General features: G+C 39.7%; 1 protein-coding gene across 1 annotated transcript in view; it reads left to right on the top strand.

The window, feature by feature from the left end:
- Positions 1–24,210, top strand: part of USP24 (ubiquitin specific peptidase 24) — a 96,107-nt gene that overhangs the window by 43,347 nt on the left and 28,550 nt on the right. The window contains exons 14-39 of the mRNA XM_014520902.2: positions 1,524–1,631; positions 2,097–2,192; positions 2,290–2,451; positions 4,384–4,491; positions 5,160–5,309; positions 5,866–5,997; positions 6,621–6,732; positions 6,879–6,955; positions 7,651–7,791; positions 7,936–7,989; positions 8,471–8,586; positions 10,563–10,629; positions 10,796–10,906; positions 11,548–11,646; positions 11,721–11,891; positions 12,954–13,039; positions 13,201–13,294; positions 13,581–13,736; positions 15,453–15,550; positions 16,178–16,273; positions 16,437–16,665; positions 17,847–18,006; positions 18,237–18,392; positions 19,631–19,701; positions 21,143–21,303; positions 22,438–22,499. Coding sequence (XP_014376388.2) covers positions 1,524–1,631; positions 2,097–2,192; positions 2,290–2,451; positions 4,384–4,491; positions 5,160–5,309; positions 5,866–5,997; positions 6,621–6,732; positions 6,879–6,955; positions 7,651–7,791; positions 7,936–7,989; positions 8,471–8,586; positions 10,563–10,629; positions 10,796–10,906; positions 11,548–11,646; positions 11,721–11,891; positions 12,954–13,039; positions 13,201–13,294; positions 13,581–13,736; positions 15,453–15,550; positions 16,178–16,273; positions 16,437–16,665; positions 17,847–18,006; positions 18,237–18,392; positions 19,631–19,701; positions 21,143–21,303; positions 22,438–22,499 — 3,073 coding nt within the window. The remainder of the gene's footprint in view (positions 1–1,523; positions 1,632–2,096; positions 2,193–2,289; positions 2,452–4,383; positions 4,492–5,159; positions 5,310–5,865; positions 5,998–6,620; positions 6,733–6,878; positions 6,956–7,650; positions 7,792–7,935; positions 7,990–8,470; positions 8,587–10,562; positions 10,630–10,795; positions 10,907–11,547; positions 11,647–11,720; positions 11,892–12,953; positions 13,040–13,200; positions 13,295–13,580; positions 13,737–15,452; positions 15,551–16,177; positions 16,274–16,436; positions 16,666–17,846; positions 18,007–18,236; positions 18,393–19,630; positions 19,702–21,142; positions 21,304–22,437; positions 22,500–24,210) is intronic.

The raw sequence follows: 24,210 nt of genomic DNA, 5'->3' as shown, positions 1-24,210 counted from the left end.
TGGGGGGGGGGGGGGGTTGCCTGGATCCACATCCTGGTGAGCAAAGAGGGCAGGGGTAACTCATTTTTCTGTGATTAAAAAAACCCAAAATCAAACGCCAACATTTATAGGTATTTATAATTTATTTTATTACAGCGGTTGAGGCACTAGTAGGCTTCCAAGTTACTTTAAAATTGTAAATATATCAATAAAATATTGTGATCAACTGATACTTGTATATATAATGGCGTTTCATTTTAATCACAGAAAAATGCAAACTTTGGGGATTTGAATGGGAGAATTTGCCATTTTTATCAGAGAATCTGTGATTTTTTTAAATGGAGAAAACCAGTATCCCTGCTTATAACTGGAAGTAGATGGGATCGTTTTTGTGCACAGCCTTTGTGAATGGCTTCAGAAAATTATTATTATGGATCAGAAAATAGATTGGGGAGAGGGTTATTGAGCCAGTTACAGAGAGCTTCAGTAACTTCCTGTTTGAATGCCAGTGTTTTCATGCTTCGGGGATATATTTAGTAGTCGTATTGGTCTGAGACAAAAAGAAATGGAGAACTTCAGAACTCTTGTTTTCAGAGATGATACCTTTTATTAAACCAACTAAGACATTTAAAAAAAATATATCTTTTTCTGCAAGCTTTCTGGCGCACACCTTTCTTTCCTCAGGCTCAGAGAAAATTAAAGATGGTATAAAATCCGCATAGGTAGGATTAAACTTCATTTTTGCACAGAGGAAGTGGAAGTCTGTCCCTCTGGGTCCATGAGAGTATCTTTGAGTTGCTCATTGATGTGCAGATCAGGCAGGAGTCCCTGCCTGGTGGTGTCAGGTGGCAGAAAGGTAGGGAGGTAAATCAGGTGGCAGAAAGGTAGGGAGAAATCTTTCTTGTTGTCCATAGTTGGTCTCCCCTTAAAAAATAAGGTTAAACAGGTTAATAAAGTTAAACAGGGAAATACAAAATATTTTTGGAAGCGGTCGTTTAATATAAAGTCATTCCTTGCCTATAGCATTTACACCAGTGGTTCTCAATCTTTTTGGACTCGAGGCACTCCTCACTGAACTCAAGATGCTCTTCCATAACTTCTGTGAATTGAATGGCACAAAGTTTCTAAAGCTATATCCTTGTAGAGGGGCCAGGCACTGGGTGTGGGGAAATCACCCAGCACAGACAAGCCAAAGGCTACACTTATCTCCTTGCACCTCAGGTCACCCTTCAGAGGATCTAGTGCCACCCCAGAACATTTGCAGATAACATAGCGCTTTTCACCAAATAGCCATTTGTGGCTGGTCACTGTTATGGCTGTTTTTGGGTCTTGTCAGACTGAAAAACTTGCCCTCTGTTACTGTACAAAGGTTTTTCTCAATATTTGCCTGGTAATGAAATGAGGAATCATTCATTCATCTGTCTTTCCTTAGATATTGGAAGGTATTTACACTGAAGTTTGTATAGTAGAAGTCCCATCTTAAAATTTTATTCGTTTGATTATTGCAAAAAGTAGCTTTTGTCTCCTTTTCTCCCTCCTCTCAGTCAGGACAATCATCCACTGTGATTGAAAACATTCATACTATTATTGCTGCAGCTGCTGTGAAGTTCAGCTCTGATCAACTTAATCATCTGTTTGTTCTTATTCAGAATGTAAGTTTTCATCTGAATTTAAATTTCTTATTAAAACAGGGATTCGATATGTTTGAGTCTCCCGTCTACAAATACCATTTTTGAATAGCAGTTTCTATCAAAACATTGAATCTGACCTTAAGATGAAAATATGTACTTAAAATTGCTGTCCGTTCCTATTATATTGTCAATTAACTTGCTTAAGTCTCAAATAGTTAAAACCTTTCTCTGTCCGTGCTAAAAGTACTTTCAAGAAAAGATTTCATTATCGCATCTGCTTGTACTGTGTTTTTAACGCGTTTAGTGAATGAGTTATGTAATTCCCAATAACGAAAATGGGAGTTGGCACATTTAAAACGCGTGCCTTTCAATATTTTGGTGATGACACTGTTAAAGAGCAGATGAAAGCAATTAAGAGCTTTGGAACTTTGCATGTTGGTTACATATTTGCTGCTGTCATAAAAATAATATTTCTTTGCCCTGCAGAGTTGGGAGATTGAGAGCGATAGAGTGCGACAGAAACTACTGAGCCTTATAGGACGCATTGGTCGGGAAGCGCGCATTGAGACAACCACCGGAAAGGCATGAGAAATACCTTCTTCCATTGCTAGATAAAGGATACGGTTGGATATCCTTGTAATTGCTGGTCACAGCCTAACCTTGTATATTGTCTTTGTAGGTCTTGGAGGTGCTTTGGGAACTGGCCCATCTTCCAACATTACCCTGTAATCTAATTCAGCAGGCCTTGGAGGAACATCTGACAATCCTTAGTGATGCTTATGCAGTGAAAGAGGCAATCAAAAGAAGCTACATCATCAAGTGCATTGAAGATATTAAAAGGGTTGGTCTGTCCTTAGGATTATCTTTTTCCCCAAAGTGGCATGTTCTATAAAGTCTTAATATTGCCCTATCCCCTCTTCTATCAAATGGCACAATTTGACCCTTGTCCCATCTGTAAGTTCTTACCTTGGGGAGTCCACAAGAGGGGTACACTTTGTTTGATCCAGTTTTATTATGAGACTCATAGTAAGTCTCTTGCCTTTGTTTTAAACAAATTTCTAGCCGAAGGAGTGATCAGTTTTTGGGAAAACTGCAAGGATGGACTCAAGGTTAGAATTTGCAGATGGAACTGCTATTAAGGTATGTCAGTATTTTAGTATGTTCCTTAAATGTAAACTATCCTCTTTTTTTGTTTGTTTGAAAGTGAAGTATGTTTTCTAGTGTATCTGTCAGACAAATATCAAAACACATATTGGCTTTTAAATTTCAGTAATGGTCTGGGCTTAAGGAAACACTTTCTATGCCTAACAAAAACCATCCATTCTTGCAGCTGAATGTGCCAAGATGTTTCCTGGGCAGCACAAAAGTATGCTTCTAAAGAGTGAGAAAGGAGGGTTTTGCCCATGTGAACTCATGGCATGTGGTCTTAAACTGTTCCTCCACACTTAACCATGCTATCTTTGTATCACATGGTCTTTCTTTCAGCCTGCAAGAATGCTTCTGTCTTCTTGGTTTGTCTAAAATGTGCCATTGTAAAGGGAAATGGCTTTTCATTAGTTTGGGCCCTTTTTTCCCCGTATGCTGAACTACAGCAATTTGGAACTGCCTTTTCTCTTTTCCCAAAGCAGCCCAAGAAGATTTTTAGCACCACCATTATTCCTAGGTGCCAAGATAGCTGACTTCCTTGCTAGCAAGAGATTTTTTTCCCTAGCACTGAGTGCAAATCTCAGGCTCTGTCCTGGAGAATATTTGTTGAAATCCTTCCTTTCCTGTTCTCACTAGCAATTTCTCTTAAATGTATCCTTAAACCATATTACAGCTTTCTGCAGTATCTGAATCCAGGCCTCTGCTAGCGTGGATCATAAACACATGTGCAATTACTCATGAGAGTGAGAGGAAATTTAATAATATCTGAATAATTACAAAATAAGCCTAGCAGTACTTCCAAAGGTGTGAAGTCAGGGTAGCTTTGTCCATCGGTTTGGAATTCTAAATGGCGATGTGGCATTGGTAGTTAGTATCTAAACCAGAAACAAGATACTACCTTCACAGACAAAAGCTTAGTGAGCTAACTTCTGTGGTCAAACTTAATGGAAAGGGGAGGTTCCTGAAGGCCTCACCCAGCAGAGCTCTGAGCAGTTTTTCAACATGAGGATTTTTAGCTTGTGGTTTGATCTTATGTAGCAGTATTTTTCAAAAATAAATGTGGTGTTTCATCTATAGACCCATTGCAGCTCTACAACATCACATTGAGACAGCCACTGATTACCTCCCTACTGCTGCTTAATCCTAAATCAGCGGGCTGAATCATTTAAATTATTTCTTCCCTGATTCCTCTTCCTGCTTCTTAAACTTGATCTTTCACTCGGTAGCTGTTCCTGGCTACTGTTGCCATCTGTGCCCTGGTTGCCTGTCCTGTTGTCTTTCCCTCCTGACTACAGAGAGCTTGTTTTTTCATCCTGCTTTCTCATCTCTCTCTAATTTTGTTAATTCCTTGGCTACACAACCTCTTATTGGTGAGGGGAGACCACAGGCTAAAGAACAGGAGTGGCTAACTAGTCCCTGTGTGTTTGGAAAACTAAAAGATACTCTCATTACATATGAAGAAGAATTAGGAAGAAGTGACAGCGCACACTTTTATGAAAGAAAATAGCTGTTATCTGCAGTGGTGGGAGTATCTGAGAATAAACAGGCTTCCACATGCTTTTACAGTAAATAAGTCAGTTGTTCATCATGTGCACTTGTGTAATTGTTCGACTTCTCTCATTACTAGTCATCCCAACACAACAATCCCCAGTTTGTGTGGGTGGTGCCAGCTTTACGTCAGCTCCATGAAATCACACGCTCGTTTATCAAGCAAACATACCAAAAGCAAGACAAGGTAAGAGCATGTGCTGAAATATCTTTGAAGGCACAGCATACCCATCAGACTTCTGCCTTTGTACCAACAGAATACATATTACTTACTTATGTTCTGCTTGATTTTAGTGTCTAATAAAGTGGTGATGACTTCATAGCATGTTTTTAATATTGTAATTCCCTAGTGGTCCGAGCTGTTCATTTATGTGCAAGTCATCTCTTTTATAGGAGAACTGGTCCTTTTATCTTAGTTTTCCGTGCCATTGCCATGCAGACCTGATTGGAGAGCTTAAGATGGCTCTCATTTAGACTAGATCAAACAGGATGATCTTGTAAATTGCCTTTTGAGCCAATAAAATCAAATTTGATTCTTGGAGAGTAAAATTAAAACGGCACCCCAGTCTGCCAGCATGTCACATTTTGTGTTATACCAGTTTTGCGTTGAGGTGTTGGCTTTTCCTCAATTTCAGAGCAGTGCTTCATTGCCAAATGCTAAAAGATAGCAGCCTTCAAGGAAGGCTTTAAGATGGGGTTGGCAGGGGTACGGGTGAGGAGTTTTGCAGGGCTGCGGTGCTTGCTGAAAAATGCCACCGTTCTCAGGCAAAAGTCCTTCGTACTTCTACAGAAGTGCAGAACTGCCTAGTGCTGAGTGTTTTACAAATATTTTTTCCTTACTGTTTTTTTGTGAAGAGCATCATTCAAGATTTGAAGAAAAATTTTGAGATAGTGAAGCTGGTGACAGGAAGCCTAATATCGTGTCATCGATTGGCTGCATCTGTAGCAGGTCCTGGAGGACTTGTTGGAACAACATTAGTGGATGGCCGATACACCTACCGGGAGGTACTAGACAGCATACTGTGTGTGTTTTAAACAGCAAAAAGTATGAGAATGTGTGTTCAACACTTGGATGATGCTATATATGCTTGTGTATGCTATGCTTCCTCCTTCCAAAAATCCATTTTATCAGTTGTAATATAAATAAATTGAGCTTGATTCATTATTTAACTGTTAAATGTTGGTGCAGTTCTGTGTTAATAGACTGGTAGTTTGAATTGGTTGCATCCACTTCAGACCAGAAAAACATTTGCATATTAGTATGTGGGTTCAGTAGAAGCAGAGAACTTGCCAACCTGGTGTTCTTATGCTTTTGGTTACTTTGCTCATTTTTATTCTGAAAAGATGCCCCAAATTATATCTTTAGCTTAAAATAGAAATAATAGCAGGCCCTGCAGCAATCTCTGGGCAGGCCTGTTTACATGGATTTGATTGCAGATGCAGTTTCTACTTCTCCAGACAATCATACGTTAACAACTGAGGCCAAAACTATATTTTCAATTTAAAAGTTCTCTCTCAGAAGGACAAGACTTTATACTTGATTCTGTTTTCTCCTCTTCAGTACCTAGAGGCACATCTAAAATTTTTAGCATTTTTTCTGCAAGAAGCCACCCTCTACTTGGGTTGGAATCGTGCCAGGGAAATCTGGGAATGCCTTGTGACTGGTCAGGATGTTTGCGAGTTAGATCGTGAGGTAAGAAACTTCAAATGATTTCCCTGTGATTGAGGAATGGAGTTAACAGATCATTCGTTAGTGGCTTTCCAGTTAATTTTTTTTCTCGCTTTCTGTTTGTCTTTAAATACTTTCCAAAGTCGTGTGGAATGATACTGGTTTTATATTTTAACAATAACTAGCATGTTGCACTGAACACACATGTATTTGGTCGAAAGGGAATTTTGGTCGGCCGTCTCTATATGAGAGTTTCTCTTCATTTCTTGATTAATGTTCAACCCATGGAGTCATATACAACAAAATGTCACTTAACGTTTCCTGGAAAAGATTGCTGTAATCTCAGTGCCAGGAATCCCTAATGCTGCTTTGCTTGGGTAGTGTAGAAAGTGGAATTTGAACTTTTTGCTCCAAGATAAAGTCTAATATTCTCTGCATTTATACGGATACCTAGTATAATAATGCTATATGCAGTAGTATTCATTTCAGGTAGTTCCAGATGCATAACTTTCCTTGTCATTGTTTAAGTATTTCTTATTAGAATCACTGTAAGATTTAAATCATTATAGTACCAGCAATATCAGATGTGCTGAACTTCTGATGTTAAGTGGGGAACCCGTGCTTATGCTTTTCTACTCCATTCACAGATGTGCTTTGAGTGGTTTACAAAAGGTCAGCACGATCTGGAGAGTGACGTGCAACAGCAGCTCTTCAAAGAGAAAATTCTTAAGCTGGAGTCGTATGAAATCACAATGAATGGTACGAAAAATCTGTTTGGGCACTGGATCAGCTTTAAAATGAACCTCATTGTGTCAGTCTCTACTTGTTCTCAGTCTTGTTGTTTGTGTATAAGACGAGCATAGGACCTAAACCCAAATAAAAAGTTGCATCGTTTTTACATGCAGGTTTCAGTTTATTTAAGACGTTCTTTGAGAATGTGAATCTGTGTGATCATCGACTAAAGAGGCAGGGAACTCAATTGGTAAGTCATTTGTAAAATTTTATATCTCGAGCCTTGTTTTAACTGTATTCTGAACAAAGAAAAGTTCTACCCTTTTTTGCTCACATATAGCCAAAAAAACCCTGTTGTTTTTAGTAGTTAATTTTTTACGAATATATTGAACAAGTAAGTTACAAATATATTGAACAAGTAAGTTCAATATATTGAAATCCTTAAAATTTTTAATATTATTAACCTTGTCTGCTCTTATTTTTACTAGCAAAAGTAGCTTGCTGTACCCATCACAGACTCTTAATTTGTCATATTTGTTGACAGGTCCTCAAGTCTGACTTAAGTATTTGATCAGTACAAGCCATTTGATGAGCATGTTAGCATATGATCAGATATTTTGAATAAATTCCATTACTTAGCAGAATGGAAGTCCTAAATGTTGCTAGTTTTTCAGTCTTGATTTGGTTTGGCTGAGATGGTGGGGGAGGTCAGGCATCACTGTTTAAATGTCACGTATGCAGTGGTTTAGACTTCTTAAATGTCTTAAATGACGTAGATTTGAAGTTTATTTCATAGCATACTGACTGACGCACCAAAACAGCTTTTAATGTGTGCCAGAAATTGCTTTTTCCAACAGGCATAAAACTTCTATAATTATATACATTGTTATGATATATAACTAGCAAAAGTTGAATTTTAGCATTGTTTTCTTTTTTCTTGAACAGAGTGTAGAAAAACTGGAATTAATAGGAATGGATTTTATTTGGAAAATTGCAATGGAATCTCCTGATGAAGAAATTGCAAATGAAGCCATTCAATTGATCATAAATTATAGCTATATTAATTTAAATCCAAGACTGAAAAAGGTAGCTATTTTTTTTTTATATCATTTTTGACACATACAGAGGTTTAGTACTCTGCGTACTATAACTGGTCATTTAATTTGGCCATTTCACAGTTTTGTTTTTTTTTAAATAAAAATCTAATTTACTTGTTCTTCATCTCTTAAGGATTCAGTGTCACTACACAAGAAATTTATTGCTGATTGTTATACGAGATTAGAGGTAAGTGACAAACTGAAATCCCATTTTACCTTGATGTAATTTTACTTAAACAACTCACCATTTTATTTAGCACTTTATTTGCGTAACAAAAAGTCATTCATGATCTAAACAGTGTAACCCTATCCTTTCTCCCAGAATATTGCAAGTCTTTCATTGAAAAATACATAAAGAAGAATTTACTGGCCTTTACATTTTAAAATAAGCTGCTTGTACTTCAGTGTGTAGTGCAAACATGTACCTTAAATGAGCACTAGAATAATGAATTGTGGTAAAAATGCTAAAGTTTTTTTTTTAACGAGCGGGGATTTTCCTTTCATGAGCCACCACCCCTTAGTGATGGTACAAAAGTAACATAATGTAGTTGAAGCTTTAAAGTAACACAATAAAGGCTTCAATCTCATTTAGTTCTTGCTTTTCATTACTGTGAAACATACAGTGCAATGTATGTATAGCTCTACATTTGTCTGCTTTTATCTTCTAGGCAGCCAGTTCAGCACTTGGTGGTCCAACATTAACACATGCTGTTACGAGGGCTACAAAAATGCTTACAGCAACTGCTATGCCTACTGTAGCAACGTCAGTACAGTCTCCCTACAGGTATGTCTTCACTTAAGAGGATAACATACAACAGATGTCTGAGCTTCTTCCTACACAAGTTTAAATTTAAAGTGCAATACGTTTTAGTGTGAAGAATATATCAGCTCAGTATAGCCTCAGGTTTTGTATTCCTTATTGTCTACCCTGTAAGATTGGATTTCTTTGCAGATTCTCAGGGTGATTCAAGGTTACCAAGCAGGTCATTGCAACAAACAGAACTCCTCAGCTTTTCCCTATAGCACTTTACATCTCTTCGTCCAAGAAAGGTGGTTAAGCTGTAGTTCTTCTATTCCGAATTGAATAAAACATGTTAAATGTGCTCTGGACACATTACCAAATTGGACCCTCTAAAAGATGAGGCATAGAAGTACCCCATGTGTGAATCCCAACAGGATTAAGTAGGAGATAAATGCTTTGCTCAACCACGATGACAGCAGATATGGGCATGGACAAGTAACAGCATTCTGAGCACCTAGGGGACTTCACTGGTAAAAGCTTAGGCTCTGAAGTGGTTTTAAGGCTGTTTTCTGTATGCAGTCTTTGGCATAGGCAGCTAAAATATACTTAAGTGCTTCTGGTGATATGGGCCTTTTAAGTCTCTGCTCTTAGTATGAGAGATTGGGATTTGCTCCAATCATCCTTTAAAGCAAAGGTTTTTTTGAAGTAGCACAAATGAGTGTATATCATAAACTAACATTTGCAAGCAGTAACCCAACTTTGCCTATTCCTCTTAGCAGGATAAGCTGCTTTCATAATGCTTCTATCTAGGGGCAGGTGTGTGGCTGTTTACAATGGTAGTTTTTCAGCTACATATTTCAGTTAATATTTAATTGATTTCAGAAAAGGCTTTATTTTAAAAGCCTGTATAGGGAATTGGGTTGGAAGTGTAAGCACTGAAGTCCTCTAGGATCGTTGCTGCTTTTCATGCATTCCATCTGTGGCATAGAACAGGAGTCAGCAGCATATGGCCAGCCCATGAAACCATTGGCTCCATCCCTCAGAGCTGGAGGACTTTGGCTGTGCCTGTGCCCATGCCAGCGCTAAGGCCAGGCAGCTTCCAGCTACAAATGACTGCTGCTTCTCCCTGTTCTCTCTGCTCTGTTCTGACATGGGCCTGGTGATTTTAGTGACTGGGGGATTTGCCTATACCCATGCCAGGGCTAGGCAAGTGGGAGCTGTGCCTGAGCTGCCAATGCTTGTCCCAACCCCTGTTCCCTGGCTGTGGTGCAGGTGCTTCTTCCAACCCATGGGGAGCTGCACCGGGATCACTACAAGCTGTTTCTGTACTGCTGCCACCTCCCGAACACCACACCTGCCACCTGCAGTGTGGGTACGGCCTCCAGCCAGTCAGGAGTTTCACTGGGGCTGGGCAGCGTCCAGCTCTGCCCATGCTGTAGCTGGAGGCAGGGAGAGGGAGTGAGGAGAAGAGCAGCAGCATGGACACAGTTTGCACCTGGTCCCAGTGCACCTCCCCACTAGCTAGTATCTGTGCCCATGCTGCAGCTGGAGAGTGGGAGGCTGGAAAAAAAAATGGTGGCACATTCACAGCTGCCTAGCTGAGCATGGGGAAAGCCTCCCACTGCTGATGTGCTGCCAAAACTACTTGGCCTGCATTAGACCAGAGCCAGGTTGTTCCAGCCCACTGCTTGTAAAAGGTTGCCAGTCCCTGGCATAGAAGATGGTGGAAGGTGGCTTCTCATCCTTCAGGGATCTAATGATTTCTAAACCTGTCAATTTTAGTGTCCAGGTATAAAAATGGTCTCTCTAGGCATACTGTACAGTGTCTCAGCCATGATACATGGAGTGTGTACAATGCAAGTTTTTCACCCTGCTCTACCAAAGCATCTCGGTTTAGTAGACCTAGACTTCTTAGTCTCCACCAAATTTAGTCCTTGGTTTTGCTGAGTACTAATCTGTGATGGTGACCTTTGCCTAAGCCACTTACTCCCTGCTTTTATTTTGGACCCAACCTCTAGGTCAACTAAACTTGTAATAATTGAGAGGCTGCTACTTTTGGCGGAACGCTATGTGATAACCATAGAGGTAAGGTGCTTGAATATTTATGTCTGTCTCATAGCTTGATAAGAAACCTTTCAGTATTTTAATAGCGCTGTAAATTATTCAGATCTATGCTATAGTTCAGCAGAATCCTTGTTACAGCTCACTGTTGTAAAAATATTTTTACTTCAAGAATTGTCTGTCTCTGTAGGATCTTTACTATGTTCCTCGAACTATTCTACCTCATGGTGCCTCTTTCCATGGACATCTCTTAACGCTTAATGTTACATACGAATCTACCAAAGATACCTTCACTATAGAGGTATGGCTGTACTGGTTACCTATATCCTACCATATTGATCATTTTATTTGTGAAAGTTCAGTACTCTCTATCTGTGCCCCATCCTGAGGATGAATGAATTGCGATCTGGATAAACATTTTACGTAGTGCAGTTAGCTTGGATTTACTGGGTGTGTCTACGCATGCATATTAATGACGCGCTGGCTAGGCCACAAGGCAGCCCCTGCACTGAAACACCCTTGTGCACCAGCCAGCCACATAAGCGTCTACACATGCGGTGCTGCAGTTTATTAGTTTACTTCAGCCTAATAGCCCTGCACGTATAGACACTGAGACATTTACTTCAGAGCTAAGTGGTCTACTCTGCAGTAAACATATCATGTAGACATGCCCACTGTTTCTAAAAATGTACTTAGACCTAGAAAGAGGATGATGATGGAGAAACTTGTGTAAAGAATATTAATTTTCCAGGTTTTGTTCACTTAGCAGCATCTGATCTCATTTTCAATGTTTCCCTATATAGGCAGTCCTCCTTGTGGAAAATATTCTTATACATAGTAGGGGAGCAGGAAAAAAAATTAATAAACTTTTAATAGAACATTAGAGAAAGTCGGGCCCTGCTGTTTAATCAGCATGCACCACACTAACATTGTATTTTACAGGCTCACAGCAATGAAACTGTGGGAAGTGTCAGATGGAAGATAGCAAAACTGCTGAATTCTCCTGTGGATAATATCCAGATATTTGCAAATGATAGTCTGGTATGTTAATTAACAAGTAATCTAATGAACTTGATTCTTGCTACCAAAACTAAGTGGTAAACGCTTTGTTGCAGCTCACAGTAAATAAAGATCAGAAGCTGCTCCACCAGCTGGGCTTCTCAGATGAGCACATGCTAACAGTAAAAACATCAGGAAGTGGAACCCCATCAGGGAGCTCTGCAGATTCCTCAGCCAGCTCCAGTAATAGCAGTGGTGTCTTCAGTTCATCATATGTAATGGAACAGGTACAGTACAATAAGATGAAACCTGCTGTGACAGGACACTTTCCATGAGCTAGTCTTTGCAAATGTGGTGAAGTTGTAGCTCATGCTTTACCCCCTTCACTTCCAAAGACTGCTTTCAAATTCTGCTACATATGAGAATTAAAAAGGGGGGTGTTTCTGGCTTCCATTTGTATATATTACAAAATCAGTCCAGAGTTACCAGACTGATTCCAGTCCAGACAACTTGGATTTGAATAGCATGGGTGCTAAAGATTAGGATGTTCTGTATTTTGACAGAAGCATAGATGAAAATGACTGTGGCATTGTCAGTCAGTGTTGTAATCCACTTGATTTGTAAAGAAAACCTTATGCAATGCCCATGTGCTTTGTGGGTACATGATCCTTTGCTTAAATGGGACTGGGGGGGAGGGAGGAGGAGTAGGGAGGGAAGGGAAGATTTAAAAAAAAAAAAAACAAACCTCTGGGATTGAGTAAATGCTTTTAAAGGAAGGTTTCTTTTATTACAAATTGAAATTAAAACAAGATACTTAAATCCAATCCAAACTAGATTTAAAATATGTGCATGTATTGAGTGCATTACTTGTGTACTTGAGTGTATAAATACCTACTTATTAGGTATTTATGGCAAGTGCAAAGTCTCAGACTCGAGCAAATGCAAGGCTCAGTCTTGTTTCATTATTTGATGACACGCAGGCAATTAAGTATAAAACCTCAGCAGTTTTTTCTGGAATTCTATGCCAATAAAACTCAAGTATGTGAAAGAAAACATCTGAGAATGGGGGAAGATTAGAACACCTCTCTCATTGTGCTCCAACTCAGAGTTAGCAGCTGGCCCAGAGAAGTCTCTTGTCTGAGGTAGATGTAAAAATCTATGGAAATAGGTGTATGAAACAGTAAATGATTAAATATTGGAATTCAAATAATGTCTTGGGCTAGAAAGTTGATGAGATTTCCCTGGGTCAAATTTTGTATTTGGGTCAGTTGCTTCAATGGGAAGTCCATAAACTAGCTTAGAGAGGTAGGGGGAATATCTTTATAATTGTGTTTCTGCTTAATCCTCAGGAGAAATCCCTTCCTGGAGTAGTAATGGCTCTCGTGTGTAATGTATTTGACATGCTATATCAGCTTGCCAACCTAGAGGAGCCAAGGTAAACAAGCTAAATGATTATTAAACATTAGAGAAATGCTGTTACTGCAGAGTCCAAATAGCTGCCTCTTTAAAAATAATTCCAAAAATATGCAGACTCCAGTCCACTCTGTGGCTCAGTGAATCCTATCTTATGTGGAATAAACTGCTCTTAACTTGCAGGATAACGTTGCGAGTACGAAAGCTTCTGCTGTTAATTCCTACTGACCCAGCTATTCAGGAAGCACTTGATCAACTAGATTCTCTGGGAAGAAAGGTATGGATTAAAATCATCCAGAGTTCTTGTTCATATAGGGTAAAGAATATTTTTTTTAAAACATCCAAATTGTAATACTCTGTCAGGATACTCTTATGCAAAGGTTCAGGCTATGTAAAACTTCAGTGATAGCAGTAAAAGGTTCTCAAGGATTGAATTATTTATTTCTAGCTGTTTTCCAAATGGGGCTGTTCCTGGGTTTTCAGAAGATGATGTTCAAAGGCCTACTTTTGGTGAAATACACTGTTCTAAAAGTGCTGCTTTTTCTGTGCCTTTCCTCTTTTAGAAAACACTGCTGTCAGAATCAAGTTCTCAATCTTCAAAATCCCCCTCTTTGTCTTCAAAACACCAACACCAGCCCAGTGCTAGCTCAATATTGGAAAGTCTCTTCAGATCTTTCGCTCCAGGCATGTCCACCTTTAGAGTGCTCTACAACTTGGAGGTAAGAAAATACTTGGTGTGCCTCAGTTTTCTAGCACTTAAACCATTTGAATCCTAAAAAGATATGTTCAGTTACTAAGAACCAACTACCCTACACTGAGTTCATTATATAAATCAAGAACCTAGCAAGACTATATGGTGACAAAAGGTCCATAAGCGTAGAGCTTGAAGTTTGCTTTAAGGTTGCTGTAAGATTTCCTTAGAAATCTAGGCCTCTATCACTGCAGTTGTAAAACAAATGCATGCTTTTTTGTTAGTATTTTTCTGCCCATGTAATGGAAGTTCTTTAGCCATTTATTTGAATCTTTCACTGGATCTTCAGAGGTACTGGATACTTGCAGCTCTTTTTAAAAGTGAATAGTTCTTAACATCTTTGAAAATCAGGCTGTGTTCAGTTTGATACTTTAATTGGATTATTTTTACCAAAATGAGGAACCTTGACAATTTGGAAGCTAGGAAAAATGCTAGCAAAAATTGTGGCAGTGTCCCTGTGAGAAGAATTCTGACAAAAACCCAACTAGGAGGACCAAGAGAAACCTTTTTTTTTTTCTTTTTTGAGACAGACAGACAGTGGGTTTTACTGCAGTTCTAAAGACACCCAGGGTTAGTGCCATAATGGACACAGGCTCAGTTGCAGGAAACTAGTTGTAAATATTCCATTCGCTTTGCAATGACTAAAAGCCTGTGGTAGATTATTGATTTCTAAATGTATTCCTGAGAGCCATGTACATCCCAGAACTCTAAAAGATTTAAACAGATTCAAACCCCACAAGTGCACTTTTTTCCAGAGTTTCATGTGTGTGCATTAAATAAAAAGAGAATGCCAAAGAATTCAGCCAATGGGTCATTGCTAAGGGACCTGTGTCTTCCCTCTCTCTACCTGCACTGGAACACTAAGTAATTTTAGGTGCTTTTATGGGATAACAGTTGTCAGCAGTGAGTCATACTGGTACAGTTAGGGCATTTCTTTACACCATTACAGATGTCTAGATCAGTAATTACAAGTTGGGAGGTCCATTGTCAATGATAAGTGAAATTCTTAGTACAGTTAGGGGCACAAGTATCCTCTGTCACACACCTCCCTCTCCACCCTTCCCCTTTTTGAACAAAGACCGATGCTCTTATTGCTGGTGTCTGGGAAAACTTCTCTAGGAATCTTCTAATTATTATATGCCTCCTTCGGTAGTTCTCCATTTTTTTCCTGTATTATTCCTGTATGCTACAACCAGGTTGCATTTTCACCCTCTTCTAGCAGTGATGAATGGTTGGGTGATTGTGACCCATCCAGGAACTTGTTCGTGATTCCCATATTCGGAAGGTGCAGTGTAGGAGGTCATCCTGTTGGATGCTCAGATTCCATTTTACAGTGTGATGAACATCTAATTGATCCATATATATGAACAATAAGAAGAACAAACATATATATGAACAATAATAAGAAGAATTTGCCCTGTACTATATAGCAGCCATTTGCCATGGGTGGGAAACTTTTTCAGATAATATCTTTTCTGCTTCCTTTACTATTTTAAAATATTTCATGCCTCTCTTACTAGTAAAAGCTTTGAAAGAATGTAACTTGAATAGCTGCACAGTCTCCTCTCTCAGAGGGAACAGGCAGTACTGACTGTGAGGTGAGTCTCTAGTGTGTCTAAAGTGCCAGGTACATAATTTTTGTCTACATGGGTTATAGAATATTTATACTTTTTGCATTTTTCAGGTTCTGAGCTCCAAGCTGATGCCAACTGCAGATGATGAAATGGCAAGAAACTGTGCCAAATCTTTCTGTGAAAACTTCCTCAGGGCAGGAGGATTAAGGTTAGACCTTGTAAATGCCTAACTTTTTTCCCCTGTGACACCTTTTCTGGTCTGTGCTAATGTATAATTTTGAAGTAGACTTTATCATATTATATGCAGTGTAAGATGCTTACAAAGCATTTTATTCAACTATATCCAATCCATTTTTGTCTTTCTATGTAAGAGCTATGTGCAGATTTACTTTCACCAGTAATAACTGAACAGCTTTTCTATTTACAGTGCAATGTGCATGGCTTTGCACTCTGATTCAGTGATGCATTCTTAGCAGAATTAGTTTTCTGTTTTCAGGGCTCCTAATGCTGTAGCTGGTGCTTGGGTGCTAAATAATTGGCCTCATTTCAGTTTAGAATGATGTTGACATTTCACAACTACCTCAGGAGCTGGCCTTTTTACTGGTTTTAGCAGAGGCTGGAATCAGGCACTGAAACTAAATTTTACCCCCTAGAAGTGGGGAGCTGAGGCACAGTTGGAAACAGCATAGGATTATCATTTCCGAAGGTGTGAGTCTGGTAACTGAGGATCTTTACAGTCTGGCGGTAACTGATGATCTGGTGACAGAGGGGGAGGAAAAAAAAATACTTGCTAAAATACTGTATTAAACAAAGCCTTTTGTTTTTATTTTTCAAGCTTGGTTGTAAATGTGATGCAGAGAGACTCCATACCCTCAGAAGTGGACTATGAAACAAGACAGGGAGTCTATTCCATCTGTCTACAACTTGCCAGGTACGGGATTGCTTTTCATTGTGTTATAATTGTACTTATTCTTTTTATTTACATTTGTAGTCATTAGCCTAATGTCACCAAATGTAACCAGTCCTTTGAGCACTGCAATGAAGCTGATCACCAATTGTTGTTCAAAAATAGGCCCGACTTCTTTTGTGTTCAGGTTCTTGCTTGTTGGCCAAACAATGCCTACCTTACTAGATGATGATTTCCTTAAGGATGGAGTAGAAGCTCTGTCCTCGCGTCCCTTCCGTAACGTGAGCCGGCAGGCTAGCAGACAGATGTCCATTTGTGGAACGCCCGAGAAGTCATCCTACCGACAGCTGTCAGTATCTGACAGATCCTCCATTCGGGTGGAAGAGATCATACCTGCTGCCCGAGTTGCAATCCAAGTAAGCACAAGTTTTGCTAAAGTACAGTACTCTCCAGTAAAAGGTGAAGGTTAAACTTGTTTGATGGAGAACTGCAGAAATTAGCATTTAAAAGTCTTGGAGAAAATCCAGGTCTTTACCCCAAAGCTCACCCTACTTTTTTTTAATTAGTCTCTCTAAAAGATCCATAATATATTGAAATAGTAAACCAATGGCGTGACTAATCACTGCTTTGTCAGGGTTGTTGGAAGACACCCAGACATAATATAGTGTTTCTGTTAATTCTCTTTTACATATGATCTGTTTTCTGTCACACTGTACAGTCTGTAAAATCAGAGGGGAAACAGTGAAGTATTGGATTGAATTATACACCCAGAAACCAGAATTTAGAAGGTGACCAGGTTCCCGTTTGTCAGTGTGGCTAAACACTGTGCTGACTTGATTAAAATCTCCCCAGAGTTTCTAATTACCAATATTTCTTTTAACTGTAACTTTATAAGAATAAAACTTCATCATTAGCCTGGGTGGGCATGTTGTGGTGGGGCAAGGGGACAAATGTGTACCTAACTCCAGTAGAGAGAAGGGGGTTCATCGTTTACCCAGCGTGCCTGGAGAAGGATGTTCACAAGCGCACCCCATCTGGTTCTGCCAGTCTGCAGCCAGTACTGCATCAAACCCAAAATGTGATGGTGAAGCTGGTCTAGGGGCAGCCTCCATATCTGCTCTTAAGACAGCCTGAGAACAACTAATGGCATACCTGTTGACATACCTGTGTTCCTAAACACTAAGAATCAGCATTTCTTAAGGCCTAGTCTGGGAGTGGCTCTGTGGTATAGCACACTGGTATAAAGAAATAATTTGACCCCTTTTTCTACTGTCTAATCTAAAAAAACTATAAACTGTTTTAGTAGTAGTACCATATGTTTAATGTAGAGATCTCACGTTGGTGCTTCCTTACCCAGCTGGTATGATTTGAGGTTAGTCTGCTTAGCTCCAGATGCGAGAAAGGGAGTCAAAGCTGATGACTTTCATGGGAGGCATGCTAAATTCCTCTTAAAAAAAGTCATTGCATCATTGGACCAGTTAATGGGAGAGACATGGAAATGATTGGGAATTCATTGTGGCTCTGAAGATTGCCCTTCCTCCTAATTAATGGATGCTATTTATGAGGCAAAGGTAACCACTCCTTCCTGTTTCTTCAGACTATGGAGGTTAATGATTTCACATCTACGGTGGCTTGTTTCATGAGACTTTCTTGGGCTGCTGCTGCAGGACGGCTTGACCTAGTGGGGAGCAGTCAACCAATAAAAGAAAGCAACACTTTATTTCCTGCTGGGATTCGAAACAGGCTCAGCAGCTCAGGTAAGGGAATCATCCTTACCAAACTGAATCATCCAATGCAAACAAAAAGCAATCCCCTTCAGTAGTGTGACACTTAAGTTATTCACAGTTGAGCTAACTTAAAATTGATACTTAAATCTTGTGCTGTGTTTAAAATGCACTTAAATACTGAAATATTTTTTTAAGAGGCAAAATGTTGGTCAGAGTCTGAAAATAATTGATTTTTAGCATTTGTTTCTCACCTGTTGCAGGAAGCAATTGCAGTTCAGGAAGCGAAGGAGAGCCAACAGCCCTCCATGCTGGAATCTGTGTGAGACAGCAGTCTGTATCCACCAAAGATGCTCTGATTGCTGGAGAGGCCTTGTCTCTGTTAGTTACGTGCTTACAGCTACGCAGCCAGCAGTTAGGTATGGAGTAGACTCTGATTAAGCAGTACTTAATTAGATTTTGTATTGTGCATGGTGATGTTATACATTTATCAGAATAATCAGGATACAACAGAAGTCTTAAATTGTGATTTCACTTGAGGTCTGATGAGTTTGGGATGATAAATCACATGCTTGCATATAGCTGAGAGTTACTTTTGATGAGAGCAGATGACTCCTAAACATTTGAGATTAATTCTACCCTCCTGGTAAACTGCCATGAACCAGCTGCTGGTGTAGATATGCTGCTCTTGTTAAGTGCACAAACTATCATAGCAACTATATATGGCAGATGAATGGTTTTTTGCCACTTCCTCACCCTTGTCCAAAAAATTAACTGATTCAGCAAGCTGATTGATTTTATAAGACTGCCTATGTGCTTAGGCTTTCATTCAACAAATACCAAGGTTTTACGCCACAGCTTGACCACGGGCTTACCAGGCTGGGCAGTGGCTTTCTCGGGCTATGCTAACCTTCCTCCTGAAGCAATGTACTGCCTCTGTTTGGTACAGCTAGATTAACTAACACTCCTGAGTGCCATTTAACCCATTGAGTGGCAAGGATTTCTTAGAATGCTTTTGTTAGGCCAACTGCAGAGTTGGGATAGAGTTAGACAAGCTTTCAAATGCAAGACATTCTACAGGTCTGAAATCTTTACCCCTCAAATAATTCCTGGACCATCACAGATATGACATCACTATCGCATTTAACCCATGAGACGGGGACACCTAAAATGCTTCTAGTTGTGGGGGAAAGGATATACTGAGACACAGCATGCAGTATGACTGGGGGCAGCACTGGCAGGCATGTTAAGGTTGTGATGGATAGAGCTTTAATGAGCTCAGTATTTAAATGATTACAACTTCACTTTGAAGCATATGCTTCTGGTTTTACTAGTTGTTTAGCAAAAACTTCAACTAGATAGAGCTTAGTTTAGTAAATGATTTCTCAAGACCTTGGCTTTCACATAGCAAAATATTTGAAACCTTAGGGAGAAAGAGGAAATTGGTCTTTTGATGTTTACAATGCATGGTCTTTGCCAGCAGGAGAAAAGTCAGGGCCTATGCCAGTTCCTGTGCACCTCTCATTCCTGTTGTTGGTAGTTTGGGGTATTTTTTTCCCATTAGAACTTAAATATAAATTGTACAATTAATTGACTCCTTTTAATAAGTCCTGGCAAAGAAACAAACAAAACCCTAACTAGAATTGTTTCATCTCAGGATCTTTCTACAACTTGCCTTGTGTTGCTGATTTCATCATTGACATTCTCCTTGGATCACCAAGTGCTGAGGTAAGTGGCTATTATTAAAATGCATTCACTTGTTAGGGGTCCCAGTGCAATACATCTTGGTTAAGTAACTGGACTCAGGACAAAAATATTTGCTATCAACATTTTTAACCATTTTTGTGTCTGAATTCATGTTATGTATATTACTCAATTAGACATCACTGATTTCTGTATTAAGCCCGTGTCATTTAATTATTTTGTTAAAGTATTATACTACTAAAAGTAATCTTGATTTGTTTGCTTCATTTGCATGCCAAATGTTAATTGAAAGTAGGACTGTGCTGACAAGTTTGAATAAAGTAAACCACTTATGCAAGGTAGGAAAGCTAACACTCATTCTTCCAGTCAGGACTGCAAATGTCACAAGTGGCTGTTCTTCTGCAATTTGCAGCTCCGAAAGGCTTGGATAAGCACAAACTCTTAGGTGCTAATCCAGGCCTCTGAAACATAACAAAATGCAAATAATCTCATAAAATTAATTTGTTCTTCTGAGATCAAGCACTCGAGTCTGGATATTCCAGAAGTCAAGGTTGCCCTGGCCATACTCATTTATGTTGCACGTGCTGTGTATGTTGTATGTGGGTCTTGCTTTCCTTTTTTCCATGTCTAAGATTGCAATTCACATTACTTCTTGTTAACATACCAAAAAATATAGAATTATCTAGCCCAAGTAAACATTTCAAGAGTCATCCTTAAGCTTTTGGGATTTCTTGTCATTTGTATGCCTGATCTTACAATCTTAATATTGTATTAACTCTCTTCATTAGTATTAAATCTCCTAGGTTAATCTTGGGGGAGGGGGGCACTGATTTTTTATATATATATATATATATATATAATTGTGTCACCTACCACAAACAGCTATCTCTGAGGGGGAGTTTAAGTAAGCAGTTACTCTAGTTGGGATTTGGCCAGCACCCTTCTTATGAAAGGCATCAAGACTGCAAGTGGTTGGACTTTTGTTTTTGTCTGTTTCCCAACAAAAGAAGGCATCTAACATAGTCTTGTGGGAATTTAGAAGGAGAACTGGCTCACCCAGACCTTGGAGGGAAGAATGCCATCTATCAAATTTCCAGCGTTTGCTTCTGTAGCCCTAGTTCTGTAGTGACTCGGAGACAATGCTGCTTAGCTGGAAATGTGACAGGAGTATATGTGGCATGGTGTATTTTGTAGCCATTTCTCTAGCTGGATCAGCTGGGCTGACTAAACCTAAGAATCTAAGACAGATCTCTACTGCTTAAGCCAAATGGACAACTCAGGGGGCCATTAACCTCTGCAGATGGATAGGTGAATACCGAGGGAGACAAAAAGCCATGTTCTGTAGGTCCCAAAGTCAAAGCTTTCCAGTCTCTGATTTATATTGCAGACTTCTAAGCAAATTAACCAAATGTCCTTGAGTAACATGCACTGTACAGTATATGTGGTGATTATGCTGTTATTTCAGATTCGTCGGGTTGCCTGTGACCAGTTATACACCCTTAGTCAGACAGACACGTCAACTCATCCAGATGTACAGAAACCAAACCAGTTTCTTCTGAGCGTCATTCTCACTGCCCAGTTGCCTCTATGGTCACCAACCAGCATCATGAGAGGAATCAACCAGAGGCAAGTTAAATGCATGTTTTTTCAAGATGGTAAATTTTCATGTTTTCAGTGGTTTTCAGGCAAGTCTGAAAAAAATGTAAGCTGGCAGGAAACAGAACCAAATTCTGCATGGGGTGGACACCCCATTTCCTTACACATGCACATCAGTCTATTCTCCCACTCTTGTAGTAGGCAATAAACACTTCAAAATCCCATTCAGATCTGTCTGTCTTGGTAGCTGCAACTCTTCAGCAGTCCTATATGAAGAATATAGATGCTAATTTCTGCTCACAGCTGCCAAAGGTTTAAATCAGTAATCTTCAAGTCTTGTTGCATATGGTCATAGCAGACAGCAAACCGTGTTTGTTTCCAGTTTGAACATTGCTTAGCCCTTTTGGCTGCAAGACTGACTGCCTACATCCTTCCCATTATGTTTTAATTAAACTATTTCATTCACCTTTCTGAATGGATAAAGCCGTGATTCTTAACCAGGGTGCCAGGGCACCCAAGGGGGGTGCCTTAAGATCCTTTGAAGGGTGTCATGAAGTATGAGGAGAATAAGATAAGCACAAGCTCAGGCTGAGGCCCTAACTGGCTGTTTTCCCCACCCCCAGTTCCCAGCCCCTCTGCAGAGAGAGAAATACTGTAATAAGTTAGGTGTTTTTTTTAATGGAGTGCCACTCAATTCACAGGAGTTATGGAGGGGTGCCTTGAGTCCAAAATGATTGAGAATCGCTGGGTAAAGCATGCCGTTTAGTTAATGAGCTGAATTTGTTATGAATATTGAACTGCAATTTTTATATCCTATTTTTGTTGATATTACTTTAGTCCTTAATATACCATTGTCAGCAGAGGACAAAAAAGAGATGTCACTTTAAATTAAAAAATTGGCATCTAGGAAGAAATCTTTTTTGAAGCAACAGTATTTGTATGTGTAGCCATAAGTGTGTGTGTGTGTGTGTATGTGTAATGATATCTATCTATCTATCTATCTAGGTTGTATAATTACACACACATTTATAGCTATATAGTGTGCGTGTGTAATTGTGAGTGGACAGTGCATCTCTGTGCAAATGCTTTAAGGTCTGAAAAGGTAAATAAAAACAGTTATGTAAAAAAACTGTTGCCATTTGTAATGATTCATATTTGTTTTAGACTCTTGTCTCAGTGCACAGAATATTTTGATCTGCGGTGCCAGTTGCTGGACGATCTCACGTGTAAGTATGTTTCAGGTTGGAGTTGCATATTATTATATGTTTTGTGTGTAGCAACCATAAGTAGATTAGACACACAAATACAAGCCGAGAGCCCGCAGCCTGGGTAGAGCAGGCATAAGGCTTTTATACACAGGAAACTAGATATAATAAGGTAGGATATCAGTTTATAGTTCATAAGGTACTTCACACTAGCCCTCCATCTGGGTGCTCATAGGACACGTCTAAGCTGTGTCCTGCTGAGCTGGAGACGGTGCCTCCCTGAAAGCCTGCCCTTCTTGTTCTGCACATGCTGATTGCCGATGAAGTAGCACATAGCTAGTTTCTGATGCATGCCCGGCACCACTCTGTCTTGGCTGTGCTGTAGAGGGTGGCACTGGGCAGGTCCATACCCAAGCTACATGATGCTTTTTTCAGCATGTGATGTGAACAGAGGCAGGAACAAGTGCTCAAGGGAGTGTTTATGATTCTCAGGTGGTGTTTTCTCAGCAGTGTTCCCTAGGACTGTCTGACATGGTACAGACATGCGCTTACTGCAAAATAAGTGAGAGGTACTTGCTCTGTTTTCAAAGAAGAGCAAGCTGCGTCAGACAGACATTGTCAGTGTGCACCAAGATTGTCTGCGTGGCATATGAGGGCAGTTGACCATTGTGCTTTGTATTCACACTTCAGCTACTGTGCTCTAACTTCCCTGTGTAGATAAGCCCAGATTGAGGTTTTCAAGAGAGAGAAAAAGGGGGCAACTTAAGCTTTTATATTCTTCCTTTTTTAATCTATAGTGCCTGTAGCTTTGTTCCAAGTTCATTGTTTATATAGATTTAAATGACATTTTCCCCTTTCTTGCAAAATTCCCCTTATCTAATGCTGCATTGTACCTCACTATTGCCCCATTTCGTCATTCAGAGACTCTTAGGGTGTCAACTAACATGACATTTCTCCCAGAAGAAAGCTTTTTTTTTTTTTCTGAGATCCTAGTAGGAGTCCCTTTTCAGTAGCTGTGAAGTAAGTGAAAGGAAATGTGCTAGTAGTTTTTCCCTTGGGACAGTGCTGTGTAGGTCTCTAAGTTAATTGCATCTCATTCAAATTAAGTGCCAGTCATTCCAAGGATAAGCTCGTCTTGCTGTGCACTCTCCCTGGCAACCTGTTGGCAGAGCAGCAGCAGTGCAGCTTGTGCATGGTACGTGTGTTAAGGGCTCTGCCACTCCTCTTTTGTCCTGGGTTCTGACTCGGATCAGTTGGGGACCACTTCAACTGAGACACCTTTACGGCTTCGGTTTCTTGACTCGGCCCCCTCCTTCTCTAGCCTGTTTTTCAGATGTACTTAGTACATGTGGGTCTCAGTGCCTTCTGTTTAAATGCTGTGTGTTAATTTACATGTCTGATGTTCACACCACTGTTCGAAAATATCAAACATAACAATTTCAGTGTCCTGTCTTACCTTTCTTCTGTGCATGGCTGTGTAAACAGTCCAGTCAGACAGCTATATGCATCTTTCATTTGTTTTCCACGTGCCAAGATTTTCCTTTAAACCATTTTACAGTGAGTATCAGTAGACTCACAGTGAGCTACAGTTTCACAAGCCCTTTAATGAGCTGCTTAACTAAACCATCTGCTGTTTATATACCATAGCCAGTGTTGATGATGAAAGCCATGAAATTTATAGGATTGTTTGTTGGCCTTTTAAATTGTACATGTCCATAGAATTGATTTCCAC

The sequence above is a fragment of the Alligator sinensis genome, unplaced genomic scaffold, assembly GCF_000455745.1.
Source record: "Alligator sinensis unplaced genomic scaffold, ASM45574v1 scaffold172_1, whole genome shotgun sequence".
In the NCBI taxonomy this organism is placed as follows: domain Eukaryota; kingdom Metazoa; phylum Chordata; order Crocodylia; family Alligatoridae; genus Alligator; species Alligator sinensis.
This window is presented reverse-complemented; position numbering and strand designations above follow the sequence as displayed.